Source organism: Notolepis coatsorum, assembly GCF_963971535.1.
Source record: "Notolepis coatsorum genome assembly, chromosome: 7".
Taxonomy (NCBI): Eukaryota; Metazoa; Chordata; class Actinopteri; order Aulopiformes; family Paralepididae; genus Notolepis; species Notolepis coatsorum.
The window spans coordinates 41797019-41809865 of NC_140171.1; the positions used below are offsets into that span (position 1 = coordinate 41797019).

The following is a 12847-nucleotide window of genomic DNA, read 5'->3' on the forward strand; positions in this document are numbered from 1 at the left end:
ACACTGCATAAAGAAGGAAGCAGCCCCCTCTGCAAGCAAGGGCCCAGGAAGCGAGAAGTACAGACTAAGCTGCTTCTTCATGCTCTTCCTCTTCTTCTTTTAATTTATCTTGTTCCATTTATTTTTCTTCTTTTTCATCTTATTCCTCTTCATTTTCTTCTTCCTTTTGTTCCTCCTCTTCTTCTTTTTCTTCTTCCTCTTCTTCCTCTTCCTCTTCTACGTATTCTTCCTCTTCATTTTCCTCTTCTACTTCTTCCTCTTCATTTTCATCTCCCTCTTCCTCTTCTCCTTCCTCCTCTTCTTCCTCTTATTTGCTCATTTTATTCTTCCTCTTCATTGTCTTCTTCTTCTTCTTCTTCTTCTTCTTCTTCTTCTTCTTCTTCTTCTTCTTCTTCTTCTTCTTCTTCTTCTTCTTCTTCTTCTTCTTCTTCTTCTTCTTCTTCTTCTTCTTCTTCTTCTTCTTCTTCTTTTTTTTCTTCCTCTTCTTCTTCCTCTTCCTCTTCTTCTTGCTCTTCTTCTTCCTCTTATTTCTTTCCCTTGTCTTCTTCCTCTTCATGGTCCTCTTTTTCTTCCTCTTCTTTTCTTCCTCTTTTTTTTCTTCGTCTTCTTCTTCTTCCTCTTCTCTTTCCTCTTCCACTTCTTCTTTTTCATCTTCCCCTTCTTCTTTTTCTTCTTCCTCTTCTCCTTCCTCTTCTTCCTCTTATTCTTCATCTTCTTTTTTTTCTTCCTCTTCTTCCTCTTCTTCTTTTTCTTCCCTGTCTTCTTCTTCTTCTTCTTCTTCTTCTTCTTCTTCTTCTTCTTCTTCTTCTTCTTCTTCTTCTTCTTCTTCTTCTTCTTCTTCTTCTTCTTCTTCTTCTTCTTCTTCTTCTTCTTCTTCTTCTTCTTCTTCTTCTTCTTCTTCCTCTTCATCTTCTTCTTCTTTTCGCCCTCTGAGGCCACAACTAAATGAGTAGTCCTCCCACCTACAGTACATGCATCATTACTACAACTTCACTACAGTATCAGACAAGCTGCACATCTAAACACCAGTTGTAGTATACAGTATTTCTTCCCAGCAGACATAACATAATTATTTTGTTATGAGTGAATCACAAACATTTTGTGCCAGCATCGCACGAAAAGGAGTTTGGGTTGGGGCAGGCGGGGCAAAAAAACGTTACTGACGCCCACGTACACTGGATACATGTTCCCTTTTGTGGTTTATTCAACAAACACTTGAACAAGAGCGGCGGTGTGTTCCAGCGTGCAGCTGAGTCGAGCGGCGGGCCAGTCCCTTGGAATCAGCATAATGGGGGGGAGACGCATGGGCAGCAGGCTGAGCGGTGGAGAGATGATGCGAGGCGTGTTCATCAAACACATCAGCCCGGACAGCCCGGCCGCGCACCACGCCACCCTCAAGACCGGCGACCGCATCCTGGAGGTAAGGAGGGTGAAGGGAGGGGGCAGAGCAGTGTTCTCCATGAGGCCGAGTGGGTTTGTGCTATTTTTGATTGATGCAAGATGATGTGTAAGTGAAACAGTGTTTTATGCAGTGTGTGTGTGTGTGTGTGTGTGTGTGTGTGTGTGTGTGTGTGTGTGTGTGTGTGTGTGTGTGTGTGTGTGTGTGTGTGTGTGTGTGTGTGTGTGTGTGTGTGTGTGTGTGTGTGTGTGTGTGTGTGTGTGTGTGTGTGTGTGCGTGCGTGCGTGCGTGTGTGTGTGCGTGCTCGTGTACACTGTATGTGTGCGTGTTAACTCAGGTCTGTGGGGTGGACCTGACAGACGCCAGTCATGAACAGGCAGTGGAGGCCATCCGCAGGGCTGGAGACCCTCTGGTCCTCCTGGTGCAGACTGGACAGCAGCACAAGCCTCAGGTATTCAACCTCACCCATAGCTAATACACTAATTATGTATGTAGCACATTTGTCCAGGCAATACAAATGTGTGCATTGTGCATTCCTTTTCAACACGGTTAAGCCATCAACCTCAGCCTACTGTAGTGTTTACTCACACTCCACTCTTCTAACCATGAGGCTGCGTACATTTAGATTTTGAATGTGTATTCATAGATGGAAGTGTTACCAGCCCACTAGGTCATGCTAGTGTTCTTTATACTGGACTATTTTAGAAACTTTAAAATGACAAAACTGCCCACAGACCATGAGAGATTTATTTATTTCAGAAATCAAGCTAGTTATAGCACTAGGAGAGCCAAATCTCAATTGTATATAGATTCCATTGTGGAGAATGCCCCCCAGCCCAAGAAACTGTGGACAATTCTTGGTGAATTAGGTTGTACAGGAAAGACCAAAGCTAGAAATGGAAATATTGGACTTGAAATAAAGGATAATGTGGCTTGCTATTTTAATACTTTCTTTACAACAACAATCGCTGTGTGCTAGGTGGATAAACTGCCTTGTGGCTCAGGAGTCTATGGCCAAGCTTTTTTGAGCTTGTTCTACAAAACTAAAAATGTTGTTCCAGATGCATTCACTATCAGACCTGTCTCGGAGGAAAGGGTAAGAGTTAGGGATGGGTATCGAATTAGGTACTTTTAAGGGTACCAACCGAATCACGTCGGTACTACCGAGTACCGATTCACGTGAGATTCGTCGGTGCTACATTTCGGTACTGTAAAAAAAAGAAATTCAGTTACCGCGAAACGAAACCTATGAAGTGTGCCGCACGTTCACGTCAACGTTCACACGGACAATATACGCTTACAGTACCTAGGATTTGACTTGATTCAACAACAAAGCAGTCGGGGCAATGGCAAGCAGAAAACGGTTGCAAGTGTTGTTACACTTTACAAAGCTAGATGCAGATTAACGCTCGCTACAATATTATATATTATATATGATAATAAATTATTTGAAGTTTGGATAATTTTTTTTACAACTGAGGTGGGTAGATAAACATTTTAGAGACTAAAGTACCGAAAAAGGGTACCGGTATCGGTTCAAATGTGAAAGGTACCCAACCCTAGTAAGAGTATGCCTATCTGCCCTAGCTACTAATAAGGCGACGGGTCTTGACCTTATTCCTGCCAGATTTATGAGGGACAGTGCTAAAGTAATTTCTAGAACAATTGCACATATTATAAACTTGTCGATTAACCAAGGCAAATTTCCGTCTGAACTAAAAAAGGCCAGGGTTGTCCCCCTTTTTAAGAAGAATTGTAAAACAGACGTCGGAAACTATAGGCCGGTTTCTATTTGAAAAGTTACATCTAAGATAGGAGTATCTAGTAGACAAGTTGCTGTATGAACACCAGTCAGGGTTCAGAGCAGCCCACTCCACAGAGACCTGTCTCATCCATCTGATTGACTATATCAAGCAACATTTTGAGGATGGTAATTATGTTGGAATCATCTTGCTCGACCTGTCAGTTGGTTCACTTCTTACCTCACAGGGAGAACTCAAGTCTGTGAGGTGGAAGGCGTCAGATCAGAACCTTTGGACATTGTATGTGGGCAGGGCTGGATTGGGACAAAAAATCAGCCCTGGCATTTTTGGCCCAGAACGGCCCACCACAATCGGTCGGACACCACCCACCAGTACACCATCCTTGCGGTTCCCATAGGTCACACACACACTACAGACATGGGGCCATGCCATGTACTCACTCATGCTCTCCGTAGGCCACATACCTACTGTACTATCCCCCCAAACCACTACAAAGCTGGGTAGTAATTGCCATGTGCAAGTGGACCAGTGTAAGTTCAAGTTTCTTTATTAGTTGTCATACAGAAGTACAGAATACTTTTATACAAAATGCTTCTTTCTGTTACGCTCCAGAGACTGTGCTAGACAAAGGATAAGTATAAAATAAAATAAGTTTAGCAAGTATAAAATAGAAGTCACGTACGTAGACACAATTGAACATATGTACAATGTTCAATGCAGAGTAGAAGTAACTGAGTTACCATACAATATACTAATTACAATATACTATATAGTGCAAAGCAGAAATGGGATGAGGTACAATTTAGGTACAATTTACAGTAAGGTGTACTGAGGTATGGGTTATAGTGCAAATTATTTGCCAATAAATATAAAGTGTGTTTAGGTGTTCTAAAGTTTGAATCTGAATCTTATTTTGGTTGGTGATGTAAAAACACCTGCATCATAGCAGGCTCAGGACAGGCAAAGTTGTCTACAGCCTGTTCCTCCCTGTCTCTCTCCTCCATAACCTGGCTTGACTAGACATAAGGAGAGAGAGAGACAATTACAATTAACTGGTACATTCAGGTCCAGAATGGTTGGAATTCTGCAAAAAGCTGTACAATTTAAACAATACCATACTGATAATGAGAAAATAGTTGTTTATTCAATTAATGCATGGAGCTGTTCATCTTATTTAATTTGATACTAACTACTCAGTTCATAGTATCCAAATATCAATGATGAATATTGCATAAGGTTTACACAGTTAATAGATCACCTTTTTGTTTTATATTCATGTTCAGAGAGGAGTACTAGTTAGATCTGTCTATGTGATTTATATGGCAATTAAATCAATGGTGTGCACAGACAGCAGCAAATAAAACAATTTGTGTAGGTTCAGAGCTACCACAGATAGTAATAACAGTAAGTAATCCATACCATATATATCCTAATAGTTACCACCATACCTGGCTGAAAATAAGTTGAGGAGTTTTTGCAGTTGTAGTTGAGCTACAGGTGTTGTATATTATACAGCCTTTTTGTTCATCTTCATCAAGGGAACCCTTATCCTAATGATTTTAATAATATTATGATGATACAATATGGACCTAGGTCACTCACAGCAACTTGGGCTTAGTCAACACGATGCTGACAAAATAACGTTAGAATAGTCAGCCAGAGTTGCGACTAGGGAACTATGCTACAGTAGCTACCAGCTAAGCTACAAAAACAATGCCAATAGCTTATGCTGCGCTATTTGACATTGACTGACTGAGAGACCACCAGCAGTATTTGACGGTCTCACTTTATGATAGTGTTACGAGTATGTTATCATATTATTATTGACATTAATTGAATTAATCATCAGCATCATCATCATGGCATGGCGCACACACACTACCTCCCTGCGAGCCTCTGAGCGGCATCTGATCTCATACGAGAAACAGAGAGAGAGGACAGAGGGAGGGGTGGGGCTTAGTAAGAGATGTGATTGGGCCAGCCCAGTGTCAGTATAGAACATTAACAAATGGGCTGCTGCCCCTGCGTTATGGGCCGGTCGTTGACCAAAGGTGAGTCAGCCCACCGGGAAAATGCCCGGTATGCCAGATTACCAGTCCAGCCGTGTATGTGGGGTGCTTCAAGGATAAATGTTAGGTCCTCAATTATTTCTGATATATGTCAATGACATGCCAGCATCTGTGAAATGTAAACTGTTATTGTTTGCAGATGATTCAGCACTTCTGGTGCCAGGTAGGGATACCAGGGAGATTGAGTGAGCACTGAGTTCTGAGCTAGAAAGTGCCAGAGAGTGGCTCATAGATAGCAAGCTGTCTAGGCAATACTGAGTCGATCCTTTTTGGCACAACAAGGAGATTAGGCAAAGTCGATCACATGGAAGTCTCCTGTAACGGAGCAGTAATCACAAGGATTACCCCCCCTCCCAGTGAGCTGTGGTGTTCCACAAGGAAGCATACTAGGACCGCTACTGTTCCTAATTTATGCAAATGACATGTCGTCAGCTTGTGACTGCAACTTGTTCCTGTTTGCGGACGACTCAGCCCTGCTGGTCTCTGACAAGAACAAGTTACAGGTTGAAAAAACCCTCAGCTCGGAACTAGGCAAAATCTGCATATGGCTCGCCGATAACAAACTATCATTACACATGGGCAAAACAGAGTCCATTCTCTTCGGTTCAAATAACAAACTCAGCAAGACCGACGGCTTCTCAGTTACAGTGGGTGACAGTATTGTCACAAGGACAGATGAAATTACCTACCTGGGTTCCATCCTAGAGGCTAATCTTTCCTGTGACAAAATGGCATCCAATGTAATAAGAAAAGTCAACCAACGAACTCGATTCTTGTACCGGATCTCCTCTCTGGTAAACAAGAATACCCTGAAGACTCTGGCAGGAGCACTCATTCAAGGGTACTACGACTATGCTTGCACCTCATGGTACCAAAGCACCTCAAAGGCACTAAAAACTAAATTACAAACATCTCAAAACAAACTGGTCAGACTACTGCTTGACCTGACTCCTAGAACCCACCTCACCCCTGCCCACTTTGACAACCTAGGATGGCTTAGAGTAGACGACAGAGTACAGCAACTTGCAATGGGCCTGGTCTACAAGATACACTACACGACCAAGGTACCCATGTACATGTCAAAATACTTCCCAAAGGTCAGTGAATACCACGATCACAACACCAGAGGGAGCTCCACAAATCATGTTAAACCCAGATTCGGCTCAAACAAGGGACTAAACACGTTTCACAATTATGCCACATCAATGTGGAACGCCCTACCCAAAGCTGTAAAGGAATGTGAATCACTACCCACTTTCAAAACCACTCTCAAAGAACACCTACGGGAGACTGCAATTCGAAACTGGCCCCTGCAAATGTCCTAACCCAACCCCCTCCAATGTACAGTAAATTACCAAGTATGGCTTTGTCAATATTCCAATGTACAGTGTACAGTCAATCAATCAATTCAATCAATCAATCAATCAATCAAGTACCTAAGACTTACACTAGAGCAGTCTCTCTCATGTGAATCTAGTGCTGCCAACATTCTATCGAAGTGTGCAGGCAAACTCAAGTTCCCGTATCGAAATACCAGGCTTTTTTAACAAAAAAAAGCTGTTCGTGTCATCCTTACTTCAGTGTAATTTTGACTATGCGAGCGCAACATGGTACAGTGGTCTGTCGACTAAATAAAAAAATTTACTTCAGGTGATACAAAACAACACTATTCGTTACTAGGTGTGCCTCCCAGAACGCATGTAGGAAGTGTAGAATTAAAAAAGGTGGGACTGCTACCAGTACACCTCAGAGTTGAACAGAACTGAACCACATGTTCAACATACAGATACAGCCGGGAAAAGTCCAGGAACAGCTGTTTGCCTGCCGTTATGACGTCGTTTGGCATGGTTAATGTTAACAATGACCAGCGGGGGCGCTCTCATACAGCTGGTGACAACTGCCCGACGCGCCGGCTTTTTGTTCATTCATTGGAGGAGCTCCGCGCTGGACTAAGCTCGAGTTCCATTCAATTCCATTACAGCTGGTGACTTCATTCATAGGATGCTACAACGTCCTACAGTATGTCTACAGACTGCATGAATGAATGTTGCTGAATTAAAGAATGAATAAGTTAAACGTGTCAATTCAGCAGTCAAAGTGTATATATTAAAACGTGTCAAATCTAACTTCATTAGATGGCCGACGTACGGCTCTCTTGTCCATTCATTTCATCAAAAGAAAGCGTTAGTGTAATGCTTCTTGGTAACAATACGTTTGTGTACGCAATGTTGCTGAATAAAATAATTAAACCGTTAAGACCTGTCGAATTAGCAGTCAATGTGTATATTTTGTGTAGTGCCAGGTGGGCTCTCTTTATAATTGATATATTTTGTCTAGTACCGTGGTCTAGTGGTTTAAGGTTATTCCTTTCAATCTGACGCCCCGGGTTCGATTCCCACTGGGTCTAATATATATATATTTTTTTTATTATTTATAAAATGAAATTGCCCGCAACGATGTGCATAATACAATAGTAATAATATATAATAAGAATCCAACCAATAGAGCGACAGTGTGCAATAAACAAGTAAACAAAGTAGGGCATATTTTACAGTAGGGCACTTTGAAACAACCAATCACGTTGCGCGATAGCACGAGCGGTGCACAGTCAGGAAGTAATGTTAGAGCTGAGTTCACTCATTCCGAACGGCGAAATGTAAAATGCTACCCAGGATTGTTGCGTTTCGTTATAAAAAATATGCGGTGATAAACAAAAAACGAATCGCAGTATGCAAAACGTGCGGTTCGAGGATCACAGATGTACTATGGTGACAGATAAGGGGGGGGACCCTGATGTAAACAAGACGAAAGTCTTTCTCTGGTCTGCAATGTACAGTGTTGTTTGTACAGTTGTACAGTGTCCCCCACCCACCCCTGTCAGACGTCCTCTCCATAAAAAAAACGATTGAATTGCTCAGAATTTTAAATTATGTCCCCAATAGGACATAATATTAATATTATTCCCCAGTATGACACAATAAACACAGAATGAATGCCCCCCCCCCCCCATAAAAACATACTGCCAAATTACTTCCACCCTCATCTCCAAAACAGTTGGCGTGAACAAATAATACTAGAGACAGAATGAGTTTTGCTTCTTTTTTTGGTTTTTCTTTTAATCAGTGAATTATATTCCCATCCATATCCCCAACTTTGTTATTTTTACATACTGATCAGACGGAGGCAGAATAGCCTGCACATACATCAATGCATCTCTTGTAAGATATGAATTGCGGCATACATTTTCCCAAACATGGTGCTGTTTGCGTCAAGCACAGGAGGTGAGGGGTGGATTGTCACCACCTGTTTAGCTAGGGCAGAGCGCATGTAGAGGGCATAGAAGAACCAGACGAGGCTGAAGATGCACAGGCCGATGGAGATGTTGATGAACACTTTGCCCATGTCAACCTTCTTCTTCTTCTCCTTGCGGTGCCGCTATATATATCAACAACAATCATTCACAAATAATAGACCGGAACAGGAATGGAATGGAAACGTCAGTGATGTCACATACTGGATTTACTACATCGCCCTCTGTAGAACACAAATGAGCAAGGGCGCACATAATAATAATAATATATTTAACACCCCCACTCGAACTTAGCTTATTGTGGTACAAAACAAATATATATATATATATATATATTCTCCCTCTTTGGCCTTCAATACAAAATAAACAACAACAACAAAAAAAACATATTGGCACATCCATGCTTTTCTTTCACTCTAACTAAGTGCCAAACAAATACTGAGCAAACTTCTTCAGTTGTAGCTTAGTGGCTGGTTTTGTCATCACATCAGCAATCATGTTGTCAGTAGGACAATATTCCAAACATATCCTCCCACTATTCACAGTTTCTCTTATGAAGTGATATTTTATATCAATATGTTTACATCTTTGCCTGTTTACAGGATTCCTGGCTAGTGCAATAGCTCCTTGGTTATCATCATAAACCTTGGTTTGTGCATACTGACATCCATCAATACCCTTGAGTAGCTGTTGCAAATACATACACTCCTGTATGGCTGATGCTAAGGCCATGTATCCTGCCTCGCAGGTAGAAAGTGCAACTGTTGGTTGTCTTCTACTCTTCCATGAAATGAGAGAGCTTCTCTCACTTAGACTGGCACTACGTCCCAACAGGGGGGTAGTGACTAACCTGTGTAGGTGTGACATTGGATTGGCAACCCCCCCACACACCATTGAAATGCTAATTGTTGGGGGACCCTGATGTAAACAAGACGAAAGTATTTCTCAGGTCTGCACCCCCTTAACAATTGTATGTATTGAGCTGGACTGTACTGTACCCATTCTGCAATCTGTTAAAATTTGATATTACATTTACATTTAGTCATCTACCTATTGAAGCGTTGAGAGAAAAAGACAGCCAAGATTGTACTTTAAACTAAATTACTTTTATTTGCCTGTATTCTAAATTACATGCAATGCAAAGTAGAACTGTAATATGTACTTTCTCAGTCAGTGCTAAATGCAGTCCTCTTATGCAGCATCACTTTTCACATCAAAACAAAGGTAGAACTGTAATGTGGACTCAGTCAGTCACACTTATTTAACATGATCAAATAATTATTATAATATTTTTTACTTCACTTTGAAATATTATAGTGAAATATTTTGCAATGTTGTCGCATTTATCTTGTTGAAATCCTCCAACAGGCTCTTTTTTGTAAGTTGACTGGTTTGCACACCAATAATACAGTGCAATAATAGAATAGTAGAATAGATAGTAAAATTATGCAATAGAATGGCCAGAGTAAAATAGTGCTACAGTACAATCAACAGCGGGGTGTATTAGAAGGCTATGGTGAAGAGGTACGTTTTTAGCTTATTTCTGAAAATATTAAGAGATCTAGCTTCCCTAATGTCCATAGTGTGTTCCATAACTTTGGTGCATAGTTAGCAAAGGCTGCATCACTGATTTTCTTTAGACTGTGACTCGGAACCTTCAATAGTAGATGATCGCAATGTTTATACTTTGTATATAAGGAGGAGGACCTTGAAATCAATTCTAAATGTTACCGATGATTACTGATGTAAACAGGGGTATCCTGATGTAAACAAGATGAAAGTCTTTCTCTGGTTTGCATCCCCTTAACAATTGTATGTATAATTGTATGTAATTGTATGTATAACATCTGCCAAATTTTTTTATAGTTTTTGATTCGCAGCGGGATCCGGAAGCGCCACTGAACCGTGAGTCGAATCAGTGAATCGGTTCATTGCCGTGAGCGTGTATCGAATCGCTCACTCACTGAAATGATCCGTTGGGCACATCACTGACTGTTGCCTTTGACACACCTCTGATGTGGGAGATGAGGTCAAAGGACATGTCGTGACGCAGTTTGACAAGGGTGATAAATAGCTGATCTATGGGTGAGATTATGGTGCTCCTTGTCTTCTCTGTGTGCAAGAAAGAAAACAAGTGCTGAAGCACTGGCCAGGTCTGTTGGTCACCATCCTCCTTGGCTGCATCACTCTCCTTTTTTCACGCCGCTCATGGTGACTGATGTTTGTTGACGTAGATGGTGTAGACTGTGATGTTGAAGGGAATACAGATGGTATGTAGTCTGTTTGGTCATTGACCTTTGCTCCTGAATGAATGAATGAAAACGTTATTAACAGATTGCAGAATGGGTACAATACAGTACGGCTCAATACACACAATTGTTAAGGGGATGCAGACCAGAGAAAGACTTTCGTCTTGTTTACATCAGGGTCCCCCATGCGAGTTCTCTCTCTCTCTCTTGGATCAAATAACAAACTCAGAAAGGCCAACGGCTTCTCTGTTACAGTGGGTGACAATATTGTCACAAGGAAAGATGAAATTACCTACCTGGGTTCCATCCTAGAGGCAAATCTTTCCTGTGACAAAATGGCAACCAATGTAATAAAAAAAAGTCAACCAACGAACAAGATTCTTGTACCGGATCTCCTCTCTGGTAAACAAGAATACCCTGAAGACTCTGGCAGGAGCACTCATTCAAGGGTACTACGACTATGCTTGCACCTCATGGTACCAAAGCACCTCAAAAGCGCTAAAAACTAAATTACAAACATCACAAAACAAACTGGTCAGACTACTGCTTGACCTTACTCCTAGAACCCACCTCACCCCTGCCCACTTTGACTACCTAGGATGGCTTAGAGTAGACGACAGAGTACAGCAACTTGCAATGGGCCTGGTCTACAAGATACTGTACACTACACCACTAAGATACCCATGTACATGTCGAAATACTTCCCAAAGGTCAGTGAATACCACGACCACAACACCAGAGGGAGTTCCACAAATCATGTTCAACCCAGATTCGGCTCAAACAAGGGACTAAACACGTTTCGCAATTATTAAAATGATAATACTTTTATTAATATTAATTAGGCTACTGCTGGCCATTCATCAAGCGAGACATTGCTGATTGTTTATGTATTTTATAAGACAAGACTACAGCAGCCGTGTATCTTGGATGTAATGATTGATTGATTGATTGATTGATTGATTGATTGATTGATTGATTGAAAGAAAATTAACAGATTGCAGAATGGGTACAATACAGTACAGCTCAATAAACACAATTGTTAAAGGGATGCAGACCAGAGAAAGACTTTCGTCTTGTTTACATCAGGGTCCCCCATTTTCAATTCATCATAACATGACATACATGACATACAGATACAGTACTGCTACATCTATACATTTATGACATACCAGATTTACAAATACAGTACTGTTTGTGATACAAAAAGAGTCTAAAAAAGAGAGTATATGATAACGTTAGCACACTGTCGATGGCTCATTGATTTAACTGTAGCTACTGTACAGTAGCAAGCCAAGTTACTATGGGGGACCCTGATGTAAACAAGACGAAAGTCTTTCTCTGGTCTGCATCCCCTTAACAATTGTGTGTATTGAGCTGTACTGTATTGTACCCATTCTGCAATCTGTTAAATAAAGTTTTCATTCATTCGTTCATTCACTTACCGATCTTTGTGCACCTTCTTAGTTCAAGTGTCGAACGAAGTTGGACGTTGCGCATCTTCATCTGTGATCCTCGAACCGCACGTTTTGCATACTGCGATTCGTTTTTTGTTTATCACCGCATAGTTTTTATAACGAAACGCAACAATCTGGGTAGCATTTTACATTTCGCCGTGAACTCAGCTGTAACATTATTACTGACTGTGGATCGCTCGTGCTATCGCGCAACGTGATTGGTTGTTTCAAAACAAAGTGGGTCTGGGAAATGAAGTGTGGATTCGCGCAAAATGAATTAATATATATACATTTAATAACGTTAATTTTTAATCGTTGGGCATGGGGGGAGGTATCAAGTCTTTTCAAGTCAAGTGAAGTTGCGTAGCAACAACAGACAATAAGTTGACTCAGAATAACTCATGTACAAATGCCGATATGCCCTACTTTGTTTACTTGTTTATTGCACAATGTCGCTCTATTGGTTGGATTCTTATTATATATTATTACTATTGTATTATGCACATCGTTGCGGGCAATTTAATTTAATAAATAATAAAAAAAATATATAAATATTAGATAGGCTGGGAATCAAACCCCGGGCGTCGGCTTGAAAGGAATGGG

General features: G+C 41.1%; 1 protein-coding gene across 1 annotated transcript in view; it reads left to right on the top strand.

Moving 5' to 3' along the window:
- The window catches only part of LOC311231633 (multiple PDZ domain protein-like), a gene marked incomplete at both ends in the record, with an annotated part of 105102 nt that overhangs the window by 43459 nt on the left and 48796 nt on the right, over positions 1 to 12847 (top strand). Inside the window, 2 exons of the mRNA XM_084318261.1 lie at positions 1243 to 1420; positions 1737 to 1850. Of these exons, the coding sequence (XP_084174387.1) occupies positions 1243 to 1420; positions 1737 to 1850 (292 nt within the window). The remainder of the gene's footprint in view (positions 1 to 1242; positions 1421 to 1736; positions 1851 to 12847) is intronic.